General features: G+C 40.4%; 3 protein-coding genes across 6 annotated transcripts; all 3 read right to left on the bottom strand.

The window, feature by feature from the left end:
• Nucleotides 1-1,378: 1,378 nt before the first annotated feature.
• On the bottom strand, nucleotides 1,379-7,080 carry ro60 (Ro60, Y RNA binding protein). Its single transcript, XM_058069197.2, has 9 exons — nucleotides 6,973-7,080; nucleotides 5,792-6,378; nucleotides 5,422-5,642; nucleotides 3,961-4,107; nucleotides 3,742-3,879; nucleotides 3,531-3,647; nucleotides 2,924-3,040; nucleotides 2,629-2,775; nucleotides 1,379-2,120 (listed from the first exon to the last, which is right to left on the bottom strand). The coding sequence occupies exons 2-9, from the start codon at nucleotides 6,366-6,368 to the stop codon at nucleotides 1,968-1,970; spliced, it is 1,617 nt and encodes a 538-aa protein (XP_057925180.2). The 5' UTR covers nucleotides 6,369-6,378; nucleotides 6,973-7,080; the 3' UTR covers nucleotides 1,379-1,967.
• A 3,658-nt stretch (nucleotides 7,081-10,738) lies between these two features.
• On the bottom strand, nucleotides 10,739-14,934 carry LOC131125584 (regulator of G-protein signaling 13-like). Of its 3 annotated transcripts, none has more exons than XM_078791443.1 (6): nucleotides 14,784-14,934; nucleotides 13,449-13,595; nucleotides 13,304-13,363; nucleotides 13,159-13,220; nucleotides 12,898-13,064; nucleotides 10,739-12,803 (listed from the first exon to the last, which is right to left on the bottom strand). In XM_078791443.1, the coding sequence occupies exons 2-6, from the start codon at nucleotides 13,481-13,483 to the stop codon at nucleotides 12,618-12,620; spliced, it is 510 nt and encodes a 169-aa protein (XP_078647569.1). In that variant the 5' UTR covers nucleotides 13,484-13,595; nucleotides 14,784-14,934; the 3' UTR covers nucleotides 10,739-12,617. The 3 variants fall into 3 exon arrangements, with proteins under 3 accessions (XP_078647569.1, XP_078647571.1, XP_078647570.1); XM_078791445.1 differs by having other exon boundaries at nucleotides 13,449-13,751; nucleotides 14,784-14,897; XM_078791444.1 differs by lacking the exon at nucleotides 14,784-14,934 and having other exon boundaries at nucleotides 13,449-13,966.
• A 4,278-nt stretch (nucleotides 14,935-19,212) lies between these two features.
• rgs1 (regulator of G protein signaling 1) lies at nucleotides 19,213-21,813 on the bottom strand. Of its 2 annotated transcripts, XM_058067645.2 has the most exons (4): nucleotides 21,656-21,813; nucleotides 21,442-21,526; nucleotides 21,197-21,363; nucleotides 19,213-19,719 (listed from the first exon to the last, which is right to left on the bottom strand). In XM_058067645.2, exons 1-4 carry the CDS (start codon nucleotides 21,686-21,688, stop codon nucleotides 19,543-19,545), a joined length of 462 nt encoding a protein of 153 aa, XP_057923628.2. In that variant the 5' UTR covers nucleotides 21,689-21,813; the 3' UTR covers nucleotides 19,213-19,542. The 2 variants fall into 2 exon arrangements, with proteins under 2 accessions (XP_057923628.2, XP_078647110.1); XM_078790984.1 differs by lacking the exon at nucleotides 21,656-21,813 and having other exon boundaries at nucleotides 21,442-21,619.
• Between the last annotated feature and the right edge of the window lie 77 nt (nucleotides 21,814-21,890).

The following is a 21,890-nucleotide window of genomic DNA, read 5'->3' as shown; positions in this document are numbered from 1 at the left end:
TGGAACCGTAACTGCAAATATTATTCATAATTTCCATGACGTCAAACCATTACAACACGAAGAGTATCTTAGTGTTTATTAGGGTTTAAGCACTTACAGGCACTACAGTCAAATACTTAGCAGCATACAGACGGTAACAGTAAAATGTGCTGCAAGGTATTAAAAAACACGCAACAAGTTGTATCACATCTTCACCATGTAAGATTGCATTACAACCAAAACCCACAATTCTCTTTTGCATCACTTTGTTTATTGTCTAGATCATGTTGAAATCATTTAACTCAATGTCAATTTGCACCTGTATTAGATGAAAAACAGTACGTCATTAGTTACTGTGGCAATTGGTATGTTTACCTGACCGAACAAAACATTTTTTTGCACTTCAATAACATTGTGCTGTGAATTTTTTAGTTTACCAAATACATCCAGTTTCATTTAATTTCCATGGGTAGTATTTTTTTGTTTTACTTTCTTACATAAAATGCTAAATTATAAAACACTCCATGAGGTTTTCCATTGTTAAAAATATATTGGCATTTCTAAAGTGATGCACATAATTCTGAGAACACCCAATCTCCAACTACTAAAATAAAAAAGAAATCCAAATGCATCTACTGCATTTAAGGACACCAACATTACTTTTATACCTAAACATAAAGGGAACAGGTACACTTGATAAAAAAATTAAAAACTGTTGAAAATTTGCAATTTAGATTTTAGATTGTTGGATCTTACAGAGGATGTGCAGGGTGTCTGTCAAAATGAGGTTATGCAGTGTCCTGTTGAAAAACCCAGTCATTAGCCCACAGACAAGGCCCTTCAGCCACATCTCCACATTGCCAGCTGCCGTTTGACACTCCTGAACAACCTGAAGCTCCACTATACCCATGTGAGATCTCCTTGTCATGCCAGTAAAGCTGGAAACCATCAGAGCCATCAAGGTTACAAAATTTCTCATCAGATAATGAAAGTTTTCTTCCACCTTTCAATGTCACATGTTTGGTGCAACTGGCAATTTTGTAACGTTGAAGGAGTCGAGGTCTTTGAATATGTTTTTTGTTCTTAAAAGCCCTCTTGCAGATGCCGTCTGGGTTATTGGACTACACTCCATACCAATAACAACATGGATTACACGCTCAAAGCTAGTGTGTTGCCATCGCAAGATCATAACAGTGTGACCACCTACCAGAAAATGTCCAAATTTGGACAACAATGGCAACAATTGGCAACTGCTTTAAAGTCTGAGTGGTCTTAAACTTTGAATCAGCTGATGAACATCAGTTGCTTACTCCCATTCCTTTTCTGAAGCTCTACTTACAACCTCCCTAAAATTCAACTGTGCAAAATGTAAATTCTTGCATTTTTTTTTAAACTTAAAATTAATTTGACATTGTGGAATGAAAAAATAAACCACTATTGATACACTACTCCTGTGAGTAAATGTAACTGTAAACAGCAATGTACTCAAAACATTTCAGAACACAAATCTGAGAATTTAACATGTAAAAATTCCAAACATTGGTGCTTTTCCTAGAAATGGAATACCCTTGGAAAATACCTTCAGACCCGTCTTGCTAAGTCATCACTCAAACTCTAACCTTTCCAATAAAAATAGGCTACATCTGCTGTTAAGCCTCTGTATAAAGCACATCACTACACACGCCAATCAAAAGTCACTAAACTTTACATGATGCTGCATTCAGTAGCAGTGCACGACCATGACGCCATCTGTCTTCATGTTGACGGTCCTCATGTGTCTCAGCATTTCAACAGCAAATGAAAAAGTGTTGCTGATTGAGCTCAAGTTTTAACAGCACTATATGCAATCATATGTTATATGCTTTTTCCAAGCAAGAAAACATATGCACATTATATTTTGAGAGTGTTGTCCACTTTGGACACTTTGTCTGTCTCTATATTCTAGTCTGAGCCGAATCGTTCGGCTGTGTTCCTTCATTAAACACTTTTTACATTAGATCCTGTGCTACGTTACGAATGACGCTAAAGGCACCAAGATCAAAGCCGCTGATACTCAGTAGGCCTCTGTCCTCTGTGTCTGCGATGGTGTGTCCGACTGATGTCATTCCACACATCACCAACTTGGAATGGCATCCTGTTTTCTGTAGAGATAATGCACACAGAAAAATATACATACATAACTGTTTTGAGATTCATTCATTTTCTACTGCTTTTCCTCACGAGGGTCGCGGGGGGTGCTGGAGCCTATCCCAGCTGTCTTTGGGCGAGAGGCGGGGTCTGGTCGTCAGCCAATCACAGGGCACATATAGACAAACAACCATTCACACTCACATTCATGCCTATGGACAATTTGGAGTCGCCAATTAACCTAGCATGTTTTTGGAATGTGGGATGAAACCGGAGTACCCGGAGAAAACCCACGCATGCACGGGGAGAACATGCAAACTCCACACAGAGATGGCAGAGGGTGGAATTGAACCCTAGTCTCCTAGCTGTGAGGAGCTAACCACTCGACCGCCGTGCCGGCAATTGCCAATACGAACAATTATGCAGTAAATATGACTTAACGTAGTATCTTTGCAGTCACTTTTGGAAACAGCAGCTATTACTCATCATTCACTTAGATATCATTGAGCAAACTAAATGTACTTGTCTGTGCTTCTTCAGAGTCTCCACTGGGCTGGCAGTGAAAGTCCACACTGGGTTGTTGGTGAGAATGATGAACACATCCACAGCTTTGCCCTTTTTTGTGGCCCATGTGATGGGAAGAGTGCAATCAGTGCTCCCTCCAGGGATCTGGAACATGCAAAGGTCAGCGCTCAACAACAACATTTCTTGACAAATACTAGCTCTCCTGACACCATTACACAAGATGCATAAAACTTTCATCTGTAGTCTTTGGCAGTCAACGTTACTTTTTTAAAACAATTTTCAGGTTTGGTACCTTTACTAGTTCATCAGTAGTTTGCGCCAGAGTCATGTCAGCAGATACAGAGCACAGCTTCAAAGCTCCTTCAGAGTAGGCCAGCACATGCGTGTTAGCCTCTGTTCTGACAAACACCTGCATGGACACACAGGGAAGGTCTTCAAACAAAGAAAAAACAGAAATCAAAACATCTCATAATTAACTGTCACTGTAGGGCGTAACTTCTGACTGTGCGTCCAAGCATTATATTCAGCCATCTTCCTGCTCTGGCCACATTAGCCACGCCCCATTTTACACACACGTCACTTATGTTTGACGATCACTAAAGACAGCGATTTGGCAAAGTTTAACTGCTAACATTAGCTGAATCTATTGTAACAGCACAATGACAACAAATTGGGAGGTCAGTTCACAGATACTAAACCGTCAAAGTGATGCAGGACATACTGTCTGTTGTAACATTACAAACATTCCTTTCTGGAAGAGTTTGGCATGCCGGATGAGCCAGTGAGTAAAAATAACCATGCTGTATCCAGAGTATGTCATCAGACTCCTTAATTTGGAAGGGGTGTCCAAAAACCATGATTGAATGAGCAGCTGTTCCAGTGGTAATTACGTGTCTCACCATTGCAATTACTGCCGCAGCGACTGCAGTGCTGATTGACGTCCCCGGGACAACACTGGTCAATGATGTGCTCACATCAACGGCCACAACAAAGTTTTTACCGGCTGGCTCCACATTCTGGCAAAGAAGAGTTCATTTGTGTTAGCTGGTCATAATGGATGCTGTCTTCTTTGTGAGTGAGGCACAGGTTTTGATTACGCAAACAACTTACCATAAAACTCTTATATAAGGCGGAGTCCAGGGCTTTGAGGATACTGCTATCAGCTGCCCATTTTGTTTTACCTTGATAGCCCTGTCCTCTTTTGTAGTTTTCACAAGCCAGTTGGATGCTGAAAGGGTGTACTTTAGCCTAGAAAAAAACACAATTACCATTGATTACAAAATAGACATATCAAGCATAGAAGTGATTGAGCACAACTTTTCTTCATGCCTTCTTTAGCGCTGCTTCACTCTGGATTCTGTCACACAGCGCTCGTGTTTCCATGCTGTCAGGTTGAAGCACCTTTTTGACCGTCATCTTTCCCAGCATCCTTAGTACGGATTGGAGAGGCATTTCCTTTAACAATGCCCGCCAAACCTTGAAAAAAGGCACACTCAAAAGAGGGTCGACGATATAACAAACATGCACACTGTATGAGATCTGCATCATTAGTAATGGGTGAATTGGGATTAGGATTGTGTGTCGAGAAATCCAGGAGGTATGTAGTGAAGCGTGTATCGGTTTCTCGTTTAGAAGTTACTTCATACCGATATTGCAGCCTTCTGTATTGGTAACATTGGCATGACACAAATGTCACTTATTGTTTGAGTTCCCTGATTCTGACTGCTTAGAGAAAAAATCCTCATTTTGTGATGCTGCTTCAAATGCTCAATGAGGCTGGGCATATTATTAAACTTATTAAAGTTCTGTGCCCCCACAGGAAACTTGTGCATGACAAGTTTTGCACATTTTTTTTGGTGTTTAAGATAACAATACTGACATTGGGAAATCACTCCTACTCTTTGCTACTTTGTTAGAATAGAACAGCATAGCTGATATAATCAGATACTTGTTTTGTTTTGTTGGTGGTATTGGACAAATATCAACATTGACTCGAAGTCTTTCCATTCGGTAGCCTGGTGAAGTGCTGCTTAACTCAGAAATTTGCACTGATGAAGTCCTGATCTAATTTACAAGTGGTCATGACATGTTAAGGGATAACATGGTGGCGCCAGTGAAGAAGACAAGGAGGTACGTATGTCTTGACTGCCAAACACAGTAATACTTTGCATGTGTGCTACCTAATTATATTCACCGACACTAGAATTTATATTCATCAACTCATATACCTCAGACTGTAAGTCATGGCATAAAAAAATACGTCACGAATGTCTCAAATGTGAGTGTGAATGGTTGTTTGTCTATGTGTGCTCTGTGATTGGCTGGCGACCAGTCCAGGGTGTACCCCGCCTCTCGCCCGAAGACAGCTGGGATAGGCTCCAGCAACCCCCGCGAACCTCGTGAGGAAAAGCGGTAGAAAATGAAACGAAAATGTGCGCCATTGAGAGGAGGGGCCTGGGAAGTGATGTGTGTGACATCAGCTAGCTACTGTAGATTGCAATACAGTAATATACTAAAAATGTTTCCTTGATGAGACAACAGCATTATTAATATTAAATCCTACTTGATGGAAATTCACTTATCTGGAACCAATTAACTGCAACAAACGAAGGACGGCTGTATAGTGAAACAATGTCAACAGTTTGCCTTGTTTTATTCTTTTTATCCACTAGATGGATTAGCAGAGCACAAGGAGCATTAAGACTGTGACCTTCATGAACTGATTTGATGGAAAAAATTCAATGCTTCACTATGACTCAATACAATAAAGTAATGCAAACAAATGCTTACTGATTTGGACTTCAGGTGATCTGTAAGAAGCTGCTCCCTCTCCAATTTGTGCTCCTCAATCAAATTGATGACTTCTGTTTCGTCACAACTGTGCTTGACCTTCTCCACCACTTCAAGATATGAAAGCACTTTGACAACCTCGTCTGAGTTGTCCGTATCAGTGTATGCCACTTGGGTCTCTTTCCATCCCTTTGTTACATATTTGCTGATCAAGGCAATAGCTAGAAGAAACAGACATACAGTCATGGTAAATGAAACGATCAATTATAAGTACCACTCCTCTTTACGTGCAACAATTCACAGATTCTCATGATTCAATAGTCGAAAATGTTCAACTAACCACGCAGCAAGTAGCATACATAGTTTTTACCTTCATGTGCTGGTTTGGTGTGAGAGAGCCTGAGTAAATCCTGGTGTGACCACCCCTCTCTCTGTTTACATCTGGTCACACCCGCAGCAAGACGCATAGCATCCTGCCCGTTGTACCAGTCAGACACAGCTTTCCTTAGGGCACGTCCCCAAATTCCACACTTCATGTCCTCTTTTAATTGTTTCTTATATTGAATAAAAGAAAACAAATGGGCAGGTTCCTGGCAAACTTCCTTCAGCGCCTTGAAAGCCGCCTGTCTGGTCTTCACCTCAGAGTGTTGCGAACACAAAGCCAAGGCAAAAATGCAAGGGTCAAGTCTTACTGCTTGCCCATTTTGAGAAAATCTTTTTATTTCTTCCACGACTTGAACACCTTGGCCTTCCTGAAGCAGGGTAAGCAGGGATCCCGCTCTGTCCATGCTGGGATGGGTCTCTTCTCTGGCAGTGTATTTGTCTCCCTCCGAGCCATAGCAGAGGAAGCGACACAGTTTGATGTTGTCACTGACCTCCCATTGACAGCCATTACCTGAGGAGTTTAAAGTGTGGTTGCTTGATACAGAACGTCCGGCTGTCTCCATTGTCGTCAACCTGAATAAAGAGGCAAATGAGATTAAATAAAAACAAATCAATCACAGAAAGCATTAAAAGCTAGGATGGACAATATGTCATCGACAGATCTAGTCTTCACTGGCCGACTACATAGTGCTGTATAAACATTGTCAACATTAACGGTTAGCCTCAGTGCATTGACAAAAATAGATTAAAGCCGATTAAGAGGCATGATGATACAACAAAGACAGATGCAGGCAACCAAGTAAATGCAACAAACCTGATAGTTTATCGTAACTATGCTAATGGTTGAGACAGGAACCGAGTGTGGTGAAGATAATGTTGGCGAAGAAACGCGACATTGCTTGATAATGACCTAATGTGAAATCATATATTCAAACATTTAATACCCCAATGTACGCATAAATAAGAGTACAACGTCCTAGCTTTCGTTGACCGGACACCAGCTGGTCCTTTGGAGGCTGGATGGATATAGTCTGGGACCAGGTGCGAGCGACTTTGCTAAGTTAAAGCGACTTAAGTTCTGTCTTTGCTGCGAAACACTCAATTGTACGATTTATGCTAGTGAAAACATAGCATCAAACACATATTTATCATACAATATACACTTACGGCAATTTAGGAGCAGTGTGTTCAATGTATGTATCCGTTGAAAGGCCTCCCTCGGATATTCAGGGAGACAACTGGAGACTGCACCGCAATAGATGATGGGAAACTGAGTTCATTTACATAGGATGGAAAAACTGCACACCCCATTGTTGTAGTTTTTGTCTTCTTCTTCGTCTTCTTCTTCTTCCTGTAATCCTTTGTTGTGTATTACCGCCCCCTCCCCTGCTTCCGGACCATTACATTCTTCACCATAGTCTAGGTTTGTAGTTTATTCTTTTTTAACAACAGTTACATCATCTTACATGCCACTAGATGGCAGCAGACGACGATTATCAACATATTTGGTCCACATTGGAATACTTTAGCAGACAAGTCACAATCTATACCCAATCTAACATACATTTAATTCCCATACATCACGGAACCTACAAAAAAATAGAACATTTTTACACATATGTAAAGTGTTTTAAAATGGAGAGTCTCTTTTTAATCACCCTATACTATGTAAACATGAATAGGAAAATTGTTATTTAAAATTATGCTTCTAGTGCTTCTGAATGAGGTCATGTATTGTGGTTTTTCATGCAATATGTCTACAGTGATCATAATGCCACTTTCTGCATTTCATAAAAATCCTGCATTACTTACATTCTCTTTGTAGTCTGCAGGTCCAGAGATGCTTTACAAATCCCATCCATTGTTTAATATTAATTCTATACGTCTTCTCCATTCTAACTGGAAGATTGACACGGTTTGCATAAAGCCATACATTCAGAAAATAATGTACTATGTGGCTTTTTTTCCCCAGTCAAATTCAGATTCCAGCAGCTTCATCACTTCATCCAGTCTGGCTCTTGAAAATGATAGAAGGCAGAGTGGAACATCGCTGTGTGATGTCAAGATATCACGCTTCTCTCTGAGCCACAGGCCTTTTTTCCCTGTGTGTGTCATGCTATTTTTACCTCTGTTTACATGCATCCTTAGAGGAGACACCAACATACAAGTGCGTCAAAAGTAGTTGTGTTTCTGTGTTGATGAACTGTAGAAACATTATGCCCCACTCGCCATCTCATTCCTTGCATGTACATTAATAAAGCTAAAAGTCATCCTGTTTCGATGTCATTATTTTCTTTATTGTGCTTATTAGTTTTCAGTTAAAAAATGTTGATTTCACCTGTCAGACAATTTACCACTGCGCAGGCTGCGCTTCGACTGCACCTCGACTGCGCTTTGACTGCGCTTCGACTCCGCTTCAACTGCGCTTCGCCTGCAAACGATAATGGTCCCACACGGGGACAAGCACACACCTGAACTAAATAGACTGGACAAATTAGGGACAGGTGTGGGAGATAAGGACAACCAAGGCAGACACGGGAAAACAGGAAGTCCAATACAAAACAAGAGTGTTCAAAACGGAAACCAAAGCCCAGACAGGGAACACAGACAAACGGTCACCTGGGAACCCACACAGGGCAAGACAGACTACTCAGATGGTGCGCCGCCACGCCCATCTTGAAGCAGTCCAGTCTACCAAATTGGCTGCGCACAGTAGTGCGCTGGATCAAATTATCACCGTGTGAGGCAAGTCTGGGCTTCTCGGCTTACGCTTTAGCCCCTAAACCTGGATAAGTGGAAGAAAATTGATGAATGGATGCTCAAATGTATTTGGTAATCATCACACTTCTCCCCTCTGCCGTTACTGGTGCTCTTCTGGTGTTACATTACAAAAATAATAAAGCATAATGCACTTGATTATTTTTATGTCTTATGCAAAGTCCTGCACGTGGGGTTTGAATTAAAGTTTTGTTTTTGACTTTTGAGGTGTATTACACCAGGAAATTTACCACTTTTGAAGCATTTGACATTAGCGACCCCTTTGCACTTCAGCTAAAATGGGTTGGTATTGGTAATGTATGCGATTCACAAAAGAATAATGTTTTGTATAAGTCGCTGTTTGTCAAGCAATGTTTATTTTGCATAAAACCTATTTGGTCAGCATAACCGTAACCGCTGTTGTCGCATTAGCTATTTTGAATACGTTACATAACTCCAGTATACTGCAGGTTCAAATACAGACACCTGAATGATTGATTGACCTTTTGTGGTCTTTTGTGTATGCTGAGGGTGACCACATTTTCATTATTGAAAACCAGGACATCATTTGCGATGCTCAAATGATACAGTACTATGCCTTATAATTTCAATACATTTAAAATATACCTGCTCTGTATGGATACAAAATTGTTATATTACAAAATAATGCAATCTATATAATATATAATACAGTATATACTATGTAATCTATAATCAAAGACACAAATTCCAAAGGAAGGTTCAAAAACCAACAAAAAAAAATGATTCCAAAAAGAGAATGACACAGGAATTTGAGAACAGATGCTTGTTAAGTTTGGGAAAAATATGCTGTCTAAAGTTGCAACAACTTTAGACAGCAATTCGACGTCCCCAATTTTTATGAGACTTCAACTCAGCAAGCGTCAGAGGATTAACTCTGTACATATCTTTTGCTACTTCTTTGGCAACACTAATTCATAAAGCCACCCGCTCAGTAGCCTCTCAGGGATTACGTCACATGCAGCAGAGTGCCCTAATACCGAGGCCCAATAGAAAAACATATGAAAACCAGAACATTTCCATCACTTCACGTGAAAACTTTGCTCACTCTATGAATGCTACATTCAACTCAGCTTGATGCCAAACTCAGAAAAGTATTGTATATGCAGTACAGTTGCATGAAAGAAAAAAGTTGTTTATCATCCAAATAATTTAAATATTATACAACACAACAAAAAAAATCCAAACCTACACGCTTATGCAGCTCCAACGGGTTGAGCAGCGCAGTCTGGCGCAGCGCAGTGCACCCACGCCTCCAACCCACCTACTGGCGCAAGTGGCAAAGACACAAAATGACACAAAAATCTGCCTGTGAGGATTTGGTGACGTGTGTACACTGTGCGCCTGTCAGCCAATTTACCATTATGCAGGCTGCGCTTCGCCTGCGCCCTGAATAGACCAGGTCGGAGCTGGCAAGCTTTCTCAGCACCTTTGGCGGGCTGTTATGTCACAAAATTGTCACTGCGCCAAGATGAAAACGTGCACTCCTCCCCTGGTGCGCTGCACCCCGAAATTAGAGCCCTGTGTATGCTGTACAATAGGGGTAGTGATTATTTGATCCCCAGCTGTTTTATGTAGTATGTTGAGAAATGTTATATGGTGTGACATATCAGATCTCACTTCATTATCACTAGTAACATTAGGGAGTTTTTAGTTAGGGCTTCCTTGCATACTGACGTTGTGAATTGCCTGTCAGTCTGTGTGCAGCCACAAGGATGAGAAGTGATACCAAACACGGATGTGGGCCTTCACACTTCCTCCTCGTATCCGTCTCACACACACACAGATAAGCTTTTGTTTTCATGCTTGTAATGCTACAAATAGGCTCCTTTTTGGTCATAATTACTATTTAGAACATTTTTTCAAAAAATGACTAATCTTTATAAACCAATGTCTGTGCAGCCGGATTGGTAAAATATTTTTGACTCTGACTTTGACTTTGATAAATGCTCAACGAGTCATACAAATTCCAAACATTTATGCAGTCTGTTGATACACGCATTTATTTTCCGATTCTGACGAGACCTCTTTCTCCTTATTGTGGGTTACTGGATTTTACATATGAAGAATACGTATGTCTTAAAAGAATATTTAGCTTATTGTAGGAGTCGTAGCAAAGACTGAACACAAACATAGGTAAGGCAGAAGAGTAAAAGCTTTATTGACATTTTAAAAAAATACACATTTGCCACCGACTTACTTAAATTAGGACAGCTTATACAAGATGATGGGATTCAATAAAAGAATCTACCCTGAGTGGGTGATTAGGACCGACTCATCAAATCTTCATTCTTCTTTCTCTGTCACCACAGCAAATCAGTCGCCTCCAATAATATACCAATATATTCACTATCTCTCCTCTGGACATGTCCCAACCATCTCAGTCTGGCCTCTCTGACTTTATCTCCATGGTCTCTAACATGTAATGTCCCTCTAATGTACTCGTTCCTGATCCTATCCATCCTGGTCACCCCCAATATGAACCTCAGCATCCTCATCTCTGCTACCTCCAGTTCTGTTTCTTGTCTTTTCTTCAGTGGCACTGTCTCTAGACCAGGGGTCGGGAACCTTTTTGGCAAAGAGAGCCATGAAGGCCAGATATTTTAAAATGTGTATCTGTGAGAGCCATATACATTTTTTTAAACATTGAATGCAATAAAATGTGTGCATTTTTATGTAAGACCAACAGTTTTAGATAATGGGCTCTAATTACGTAGACCAGGCACACTACCCCACGCCAATGGGGTGTGGCCAGCACACTTTCGTGAGCAGCGCAGTGTCTAATAATAAATCAAATACCTGTTGCCATTAATACAACTTCTGCTGCATAGTTTTGCACCGTACTCCGTAGACGTATTTCATTCTTTTGGCCATCTTCATCAGAAGGCTTGGTTCTGCAGCTTTAGCTATTTGACTAAAGGAGGAAAGTTTACATTTACATGTTTTTTTGACATCTCAATGACCGAGGTAGACTACAGCATTACCCAGTAATAATCAAGTTTTGGTGTTTGACCTGGAAAATATCATCAGGAAAGATAGATATGGTTGGCCGTATTGCAGCAGAATATAGATGGACGAATTAAAATGCATAAGAAAGTTGTTGATTTTGAATATTATTTTTAACAGTCATTTCTGTGATGTTTACTTTAAAATGTTAGCAAAAATACATTTTTATTGTGGTAAGAAATGCTTGAAAGCCAGATACAGTCATCAAAAGAGCCCTACCTGGCTCCCGAGCCATAGGTTCCCTACCTCTGCTCTAGACCAAACAACACGGCTGGTTCCAACTCATCAAATATTGTAAGAAAAATATTGGATTATTATTGTAAAACGAAAACTAACTGTTTTGGCTTCATGGAATTTTTATGGGAAAAAATGGATTTGGTTACAGTTTGTTTTGGTTATGGAACAGTTTAATGATGCTAACCAAGGTTCCACTGTACAGTGTTTTCAGTGCATAATAACGTGCCACGTTAATATAATATAATAAAACATAATAACGTTGCAACGTTTGAAATCGTAATTAGATTACATACAACTAGAAAACAACAACAGCATTAGTAACAATAACGGTGTTACTCCTAATATTGCTTGTAAATGAAAAATAAAAGATAAGAAATATTGTCTTTCCAAACAATAAATTATCCGCGCAATGCTTCTCTTTATGTTGGAAGGTGAAAGATAAGTGTACATACCAGTGAAGTACAATCAAGGCGGTAACATAGACTTGCATCTTTGGTTGAAAGTGTTTAGAATGTGCAGTATCTGGTATGTTTATGTGTAATCTTCTAGTCTTTGATTTGACTGACATCACATTTATGTATATCATCCCATCTGGTTCCAAACCAGTACTTTCAATATGCATTACCACACCAGTCCTACTTATGTTCTGGTCCAAACTACAAAAATGAGTTCATGGACCCACGTATGCATGTTTTTGCCTCATACTCCACTGTACCGATGCTCAGCTTCCCTCAGGGAGACAGGCTCACAGTCTACGGCCAAAGACAAAGTCCTTACATTGTCACGGATTTGGATACAGATTCCAGAAAAGTCCGGTATATGTCTGACTTCAGGAAGCGGGGGTAAGAATCCCTCTCCATAAGCCCGTAGACGATCCTCTGGGCCTCATCAAAGCACCCTGTGCAACCTGCCTTAAGGCTGTGTCTGATCTGCTCCCTGGTCTTGTGATCAATATTAATCTGGAAGACACACATGCAGGTTTTTACCACTTGTACTCTTGTCTTCCACGTCCAACAACTGTCATTCCATCTTGGGTGCTGCATGTGTGCGCACCTCTCTTGGTGCCTGGGCCTGAATGTAATGTTTGAAGATTTTCTTTGCTTTGGATGTCATCCTGAAGTGGGTTCTGATTTTCTTGTATTCCTCGCACACAAGCCAAAACTCCATGTTTTCGTCACTGAACTCAGACTTCAGGAAAGCCTGGAATATCTTTATTCCATCTAATCCAATAAAAAGGTCCATGTTAGTAAGTGCATAGAGGGAACAAAACATTTAATAGTCTGCAGATGAACTGGAACTAAAGGATTTACTTACATTTTGATGATATAAGTCTCTCCAGGGACTGTGACCACTGGGACAATTCTTCAAAACAAAGCCTTCAAATGGTGGGAATTGTACGACACATTAATGTGGCACTACAGATATTTATTTTTAACCATCTTTGTTTTTATGGACCTACCCTTCAGTGCTGGATGCTTGACATGATCTGCATTCCAGTTGAAACTTTAGGTGTCTTTTTCTGTCCACACAAACCACCAGGCCTTATTTTATTACTTATGGAAACATGTTACATATTAATAAAAAGATCACTTTAAAGTACTCACCTTTCTCTTACTGGTTTGTTCTTGTCAGTGTCCATACTAAGGAGTGTGTCTTTGTTGGTACTCAACTTGACATGCACAACTTTTTTGCGTACATGTATTCAGAAGAAGAGCAACGTGGTATTCCGTTGTTCCGTGGAGCAAGTGATGCTTATATATAAGAAGCAGAGGTGTTGAATAAGCGTCACAGTGTAATTTTGGGCTAACCGCAGAATAAAAGAGGAAGTTGAGCATGACGCAAATCTGCGCCTGGCTGCAGCTACGACGAGATGTACTGAAACCTGCTGACATGGTTGGACGTCTCGTCTGGAGATGCAAATGCGACAGTGGAAAGCAGATAGGCAAATGTTTGCCACATTTTTTGCTAAGACAAAAAAGAGATATGTTTTTGGGCCATAGATCTTGCACCATCCCCTCAGACTACAGCTGTCCTATCTAGTTAGTGAACATGAACTGATGAAGCCTGCTCGGCAAAACATAGAACTTCTAAGACAGGGGTCTCAAACACGCGGCCCGCGGGCCAAATGTGATCCGCAGGACACTAGTTTGAGGCCCCCGCCTTGATATGAAAGTTTAATGTTAGTTTGATATGGATGCTGTATGGTATCATGTACCCAGAAAAAAATATTACGTTTGATTAATGTTCATGTTAAAGGTTAAGTAACCGTTAATAGTTATCCTCCCTATCCGTGTGGAAGTGGTATGTTTTTGGCTATTCAAGTTTAAAGGAAATAACTTGAAGGCTACCGTTTAGGTCGCTAGCGCTCTAGTTTGCGAGTTAGCATGTGTCTCAAAACCCTGCAGTTGCGCAATATGTTGTAAATAAAAAAAGTATAAATGTGACTATAGTCGTGTTTTGTCATGCCTACAGGGCTCTAATAATGCTTTGTTAATTTTAACCTGAAAAAAATAATTTGTCTACCCACTAACTATATATGGTTTCTAAAGTTTTTATTATTTGCCGTTTTATTATTAATATTGTATTTATTTATTACTGATTGATTGATTTTCCTTATTCATGATTTTGTTTTATTTTGTGCAGAAAAATTAAAATTAATATTTGAGAACAGTGGAATGTTTATCAGAGCTTTTTTTGTAGAAAATCGGAACCAAAGCACTGAAAAAGTTTGTATATTTTTCTGTTTTTAATAAATGCGTTTTTTTTTTTTTTGGAAAACCTGATGCGGCCCAGCCTTGCCCAGACCCTAGCTGCAGTGGCCCCCAGGTAAATTGAGTTTGAGACCCCTGTTCTAAGATGACCTGAACAGTCCAGTTGTGATCGATTCAATGCCCCGAGAATACTATAGCATGGATGAATGAAATGATTCACAGACATACCATGTATCCTGACAAGCTGGAGCTTATCCCCCGCTGACTTTAGACTCGACTGGTCGTCAGCCTGTCAAATCACAATGAGCAAATGGAGACAGACGCCCACTCAAATCAGACCGACAGAGGAAGTGAACCCACATTGCCGGCACAGACCTCAGGCGAGTCAACCAAAAACACCCATCTAGCTTTCCTCATGTTTATTTCTGATAAATTATCAAAGGCAGGGGACGGTCTGTAACGTGCACCTTAACCAGTGCTGTGCTTGAATTAGTTCAAAGGAACACGTTCATTTATGTAAGAACATTGAACTGAACTCAAAGTATTTGTTTATAACAAAAACCTTAAAGTAAACTCATTCAGATGATGTAAGAATCAGAACCACTGTTTAGGTCCTATATTAGGTCCTGTATGAGAAATATTTACTATTTACACTCCTGCTACAACAGCGTGTTGTTGTCACTGCCCTCATTGTACCAGCAGCTTCACACTGCATTACCCACCAAGCATTGCACACACTATTAGACCCTATTACACTCATTTTCAGCGCTTTGTATTGAGTTGTGGACTCCTATAGAGCAGCTATATACAATAACACGCACAAAAGCTTTCTAGATCTTCCAGAATCTGCCCCTCTTTCAAACGCTCCCGTATGTCCATGTTTACGAAAAAAGCATTAATAAAGAAAACGACTTCATATTCAATATTGTTATACACTTCCATTAGGGGAATACATCATTGTGAACAGTTAATTAACATTTTAGGTGGATGTCATAGTTTTCTTTTCAAAACAATGTCAGTCTTTCATTCTCACTTTTCACCTAAAAAAAATAAAATAAATAAACTGAACTATGAACGTGAACTATTCATATTTATACAGTGTGAACTGAACTTTGAAGGAGTTCATGAGAACTATGAACTTGCACAACACAGACATAACACAAGTGACACAGTGGAGTGCATTACTCATTTGTCCATGCAGACTACAAAAAACACAAAATCAATTTCCAGAATAGACAAAGTCTAACTTAACCATGTTAGTGAATTTCTACTAACCTGCGTGGAGGAAGTTGATAGTTTGATTTAGAGTATATCGCTTTTTTTTTTTTTTTAAGCTGTCCTGAGTATGTATGGAAACTACAATAGCAACAGCGGTACCGCTATGGAGCCATATATCCAACTGTCGAGTTGAAAGTTGATCGATGTCATTTATTGTTTAACTGACCTGATTGGTTGGAAAAAGTCCGACTAGTCCCGGGTAGCGCGTCATTAACGAGGCATTTTTTGAATCCTGTGAACCGTGCATCCTCCTAAATTTCCTTACACTGTACATGGTTCAAATGGATGAACACAAACGCTTCTTGTTTGGTGTTATGTCGCTACGGCCAACCACTAAACCACTTGTTCGCTAAACCATTAAACTAAACTAAAGTTAATAAAATGAACGATTCCAGGAGAATCGGAATGTCAGAACGGGTTTCAATTGATGCCCAACCCTAATCATAATGATAAATTATGGATTCATTCATTGATTTTGTACTGCTTATCCTCACAAGGGTTGCGGGGGTGCTGGAGCCTATCCCAGCTGTCTTCGAGCGAGAGGCGGGGTACACCCTGGACTGGTGGCCAGCCAATCACAGGGCACATATAGACAAACAACCATTCACACTCACATTCATACCTATGGACAATTTGGAGTCGCCAATTAACCTAGCATGTTTTTGGAATGTGGGAGGAAACCGGAGTACCCGAAATTTGCTTATTGCAGTCGGGTCTGGAACCCATTAACCGTGATAAACGATGGATTACTGTATCGATTTTGTCAAAAAAATTGTGATCGGTTGCTGCAAAAACACCACTACAGCCTAACATTTCACAAATCTCTCAGTGCTTAAAAGAGAGCCCCTTAATCATTAGTATTTAGTGTGTCGCATTCAAGGGTTTATGCTGTTGTCTCAGTGTTTGTGTTTATTTGACAGACGTCAGTGTGCCAAATTCATGCTGGTCCGTTGCTGTGGTGACACACCTTATCTCCTACTGTGTTCCTCTTCCTCTATTGCTGTGACTCTGAGATATATATTGTTTGTTTTTTTTTAAACTTCCTCCTGCCATTAATCTTTACTTTTACTTTTACTTTTACGTCACATCAAGCGTGGAATGTCATTTTTATCTTGAAAAGAATCCTTGAATGCTAAGAGGAAGTAAGTGGTGGTGTCTGCACCTTGTGTAGGGGAGCTGCTATCGCATTTCAAATCATTCAATGAGTCGAACAAAATGTTTTTGCAACTCTACAGAGAAAGCACGCTGTGTATTCTTACACTTTCCAGTCACAACACACACACACGACTAAAGAACATCATAATCTTTTATGTTTTATACCTTGTTTTTAAAATGCTCCATAGATTTTGTATACTGCGGGGAACATAACAAAATAATCTACTTTAAGATTTGCATGAAGGAACTCGAATGACGTCTTCAAAAACCAACTGCTCACTCTGATGTGGTGTAATCTTATCAGAAAGGTCACATGTCTTTTTCCTCTTTGTTTACAAACTGACATTAAATAATGACTTTGATACTCTCAAGTTCCACAGTACAGGCCTACGCTCTTATTTTAGAACACTGTACAGCCTGCTGGGGTTAAAATCCATCCATACAATTGTTTTCTATGCCGCTTATACTCATTAGGGTCGTGGGGGTATCCCAGCTGGAGCCTATCCCAGCTGACTTCGGGAGAGAGGTGGGGTACACTCTGGACTGGTCGTCAGCCAATCACAGGGCACATATAGACAAACAACCATTCACACTCACATTCATACCTATGGACAATTTGGAGTCACCAATTAACCTAGCATGTTTTTGGAATGTGGGAGGAAACCGGAGTACCCGGAGAAAACCCACGCATGCACAGGGAGAACATGCAAACTCCACACAGAGATGGCCAAGGGTGGAATTGAACCCTGGTCTCATAGCTGTGAGGTCTGCGTGCTAACCACCCTAATGGAAGTGTATAACAATATTGAATATGAAGTAGGTTTCTTTATTAATGCTTTTTCGTAAACATTAACCTACGGTTCCAGAAGTCCTTGGGAGCGTTTGAAAAAGGTGCAGATTCTGGAAGATCTAGAAAGCTTTTGTGTGTGTTATTGTAAATAGCTGCTCTATAACCTAACATGTTTTTGGAATGTGGGAGGAAACCGGAATACCCGGTGAACATGTGATCCCCTGACTATGCAGCCATGTTGGCCAAGATGCATCTTCTTTACCCCAGTGGAACTGTGTCCAGCTGTTTCCAACCACAATCAGTTGGGTTCATGGGCCCAGCGTCTTCCCCAGCAACACAGTTCAAGTCACCTTCAGCACCTGCTACATCTCCACCCAAGTCAGAGGTGGCTCTACACTCAGCCGAGGGCAAGTCTTCACCTGATGTGGCGCTTCGGGCTGAGGCCAGTTCGCCTCCTGCCCCGCGTCCTTAATTAGTGACTCTAAACTGCCCATAGGTATGAATGTTGAATATGAAGGGTTGTTTCTTTATATTTGCACTGTGATTGGCTGGTGATTGACCAGTCCAGGGTGTACCTCGGTTGTTACCCAAAGTCAGCTGGGATAGGCTCCAGCATACCCACAAACCTAGTGGATGTTCCCGCAATCAAGTCTGATTCTTGTCTCACTGAACAATTACTGACACCTAGTGACCAATGTAGTATTTGAATGTGTATTATCTCCTCGTATATTGGACAAAAAGAGGTGATAATGCCCATTGAGTTATGAGTTAAATATGTATAAATGTTGATGAATAATATGCCGTATTCAACCATGAAACGTGTGTGAAAAACGGTGATTGATAATTAAAACTATAGTGTGAGTGGTTAGCGTGCAGACTTCACAGCTAGGAGACCAGGGTTCAATTCCACCCTCGGCCATCTCTGTGTGGAGTTTGCATGTTCTCCCCGTGCATGCATGGGTTTTTTCCGGGTACTCCGGTTTCCTCCCACATTCCAAAAACATGCTAGGTTAATTGGCGACTCCAAATTGTCCATAGGTATGAATGTGAATGTGAGTGGTTGTTTGTCTATATGTGCCCTGTGATTGGCTGGCCACCAGTCCAGGGTGTACCCTGCCTCTTGCCCAAAGACAGCTGGGATAGGCTCCAGCACCCCCGCAACCCTCGTGAGGAAAAGCGGTAGAAAATGAATGAATGAATGAATGAATGAATGAATGTGAGCGAGCGCAATGGCAAAATCTATATAAAAAATAAATGTGACGAATATACTGTATCTGTGGCAGTCCAAATGCATACATGGCGGGCCGTCACAAACAAATGAATACATGGGAAAACACTTTTTTATTCAGCAATATGTGAAAGCGGGACACCAAGGAAAACCTTCAATCATTTTTTTTAATAAGACACACTGAATTCAAAGTTTCAAAAGTCACATATTTATTTCAAAATAAAATAAATGGATATTTAAATTTTTATTCAGTTAGATAATAATACTTAACATGTGGGCTATTCGTTCTTTAGTGAGGTGGAGCGGAGAAAATAGATCTCAGTGCACAATCTGTCTTTAAAGACTTTTATTATCTTCACTTAATTAAAAAGATAAAAGTATAATACAAGTTGCAAATGGTTTTGGACTGTCTACTGCCACACAGGTTGAGAAAATCTACATTCTGTTCACTTAGACCAGATAGTCAGGATATCCACTGAGTACTACTGCAGATGAGAGATTTGGAGAGATTTTGCACGCCCGTGGTTTAAAAACAGTCACCTTGAGTCAGTTCTCCTCAGCAGGCCTTGATAGATGTCAGACTTGAGGAAGCGTGGGTAGCAATCTCTGGCCATCAGGCTGTAGATGAGCTTCTGTGCCGTGTCGAACGATGTCAGGGTTGGCTGAGAGATGTTCTTTGTTATGTTCTCCCTGGTGCCACAATCTATGTTGATCTGGAATCAAAACAGCTCTTTTTCACCTTTCATTATGATCTTCTGGAGAAGGGGAGGGTATCTTGAATGAATTAACCAGTGTAGGGAGTACGCCGTTACTGTTACAGTCAAATGTGGTGCACCGATATTTACGTCAATGACCTCAATGCTGTTTCAGTCGCCATTGTTGACAGTTTTTCAAAAAAGTAGAGCAATGGTTTATTTCCCTGGGAAGTAATTACATTTTTAAAGGCGTAGTTACATTATTAATTCAAATATTTTGTGGGGTAGGTAACTAGTAACCATAACAAATGACTTGTTTTAACACATTTCTGCAATAATGCTTATAATATGTATGCAGAAAAAGTACAATACTAGTACAATAATAACAATAAATTCATCCATTCATTTTCTACCGCTTATCCTCACGCGGGTTGCGGGGGGTGCTGGAGCCTATCCCAGTTGTCTTCAGGCGAGAGGTGGGGTACACCCTGGACTGGTGGCCAGCCAATCACAGGACACATATAGACAAACAACCATTCACACTCACATTCATACCTATGGACAATTTGGATTCGCCAATTAACCTAGCATGTTTTTGGAATGTGGGAGGAAACCGGAGTACCCGGAGAAAACCCACGCATGCATGGGGAGAACATGCAAACTCCACACAGGGATAGCCGAGGGTGGAATTGAACTCTGGTCTCCTAGCTGTGAGGTCTACACGCTAACCACTTGACCGCCGTGCAGCCCAATAACAATAAAGAATTATCATTCATTCATTCATTCATTCATTCATTCATTTTCTACCGCTTATCCTCATGAGGGTCGCGGGAGGGGGGGTGCTGGAGCCTATCCCAGCTGTCTTCGGGCGAGAGGCGGGGTACACCCTGGACTGGTCTCCAGCCAATCACAGGGTAGATGGCCGAGGGTAGGATTGAACTCGGGTCTCCTAGCTGTGAGGTCTACGTGCTAACCACTCAAATGCCGTGCAGCCCAATAACAATAAAGATTTATTATTTATTATGTATTATGTATTATTTATTATGTATTATGTATTATGTATTATGTATTATGTATTATGTATTATGTATTATTTATTATGTATTATTTATTATTTATTATTTATTATTTATTATTTATTATTTATCATTTATCATTTATCATTTATCATTTATTATTTATTATTTATTATTTATTATTTATTATTTATTATTTATTATTTAGCCACGCCATAAGGTGGCAGAAGTGCATTTTATATACTTCTTTTCCACAGAAATACATGTGCCGCAGCAACCAGGAAGTAATGCTATGTAGAGTTCATTGAAACATATGAGTCATATGATTCTACTGTTATATATACTAATAAATAGAGTAAAAATCCTCCCTACCGCCACATGTAAGAAATGATAAACAAAAAGCTTTGCATCAGCCACTAGGTTACCCTGATGTCGTATTTCTATCTTATCAGTCTCTGACCTCTTGGTGCTGCAGGTACCTGTCTGGGCGCTTCTGTTTGGACATACTCAGAGTAGATCCTGTTGGCAGAAGAGATCATCTCTGGGACCGTCTTAATCTTTTTATACTCCTCACATGCAAGCCAAAACAGGATATTCTCCTCGCTGTGCTCCGACTGCAGGAACTCCCGGAAAGCTAACTGACCGGCTGAAAGTACAAGCATGAAAGTACAAATATATTAACCTGTACAAGAGGAGCGACGGATTAGAATAAAGTACCAATCACCTTTACAAGTGAGGAGTTTATCCATGGAATCACTCCAGGTGTCAACATCCTCCAGTGGGGCGTTGGGAAAGCAACACAAACTAGCCTTGAAAAAAAAGCATAGAGATTGATCACAAATCTGTGAGGGCATCATCAAGTCGGCCGGTAAACACTCCATTTGATAGACCAGGCGGCTACTTGTAAAAATAAACATCCAGTGTAAAATGAGACTTACAGTTAGTGAAATCCTCCTTGGTATTTTCCACATGGCTGCTGTAAACACCTAATGCCCGGTAATCAAAATGCAATGACTCACTTTATTGCCATCTCTTTGTCCGAAAACGAACAGGAGACAGTACACAATACACTGGCGGGATGATGATGTGACTGTGATTGTTTTGAAATGATGGAGACAAGTGATTGAACAAATCCAAATGAGCCACCTCAACATGAACGGAAGATATGGAAAT

This window comes from Doryrhamphus excisus, linkage group LG6 (genome assembly GCF_037039965.1).
Source record: "Doryrhamphus excisus strain RoL-2023G ecotype Guam linkage group LG6, RoL_Dexc_Guam_v1.1, whole genome shotgun sequence".
Lineage (NCBI taxonomy): Eukaryota > Metazoa > Chordata > Actinopteri > Syngnathiformes > Syngnathidae > Doryrhamphus > Doryrhamphus excisus.
The sequence above is the reverse complement of the archived record's forward strand: the minus strand, read 5'-3'. Positions and strand labels throughout refer to the sequence as shown.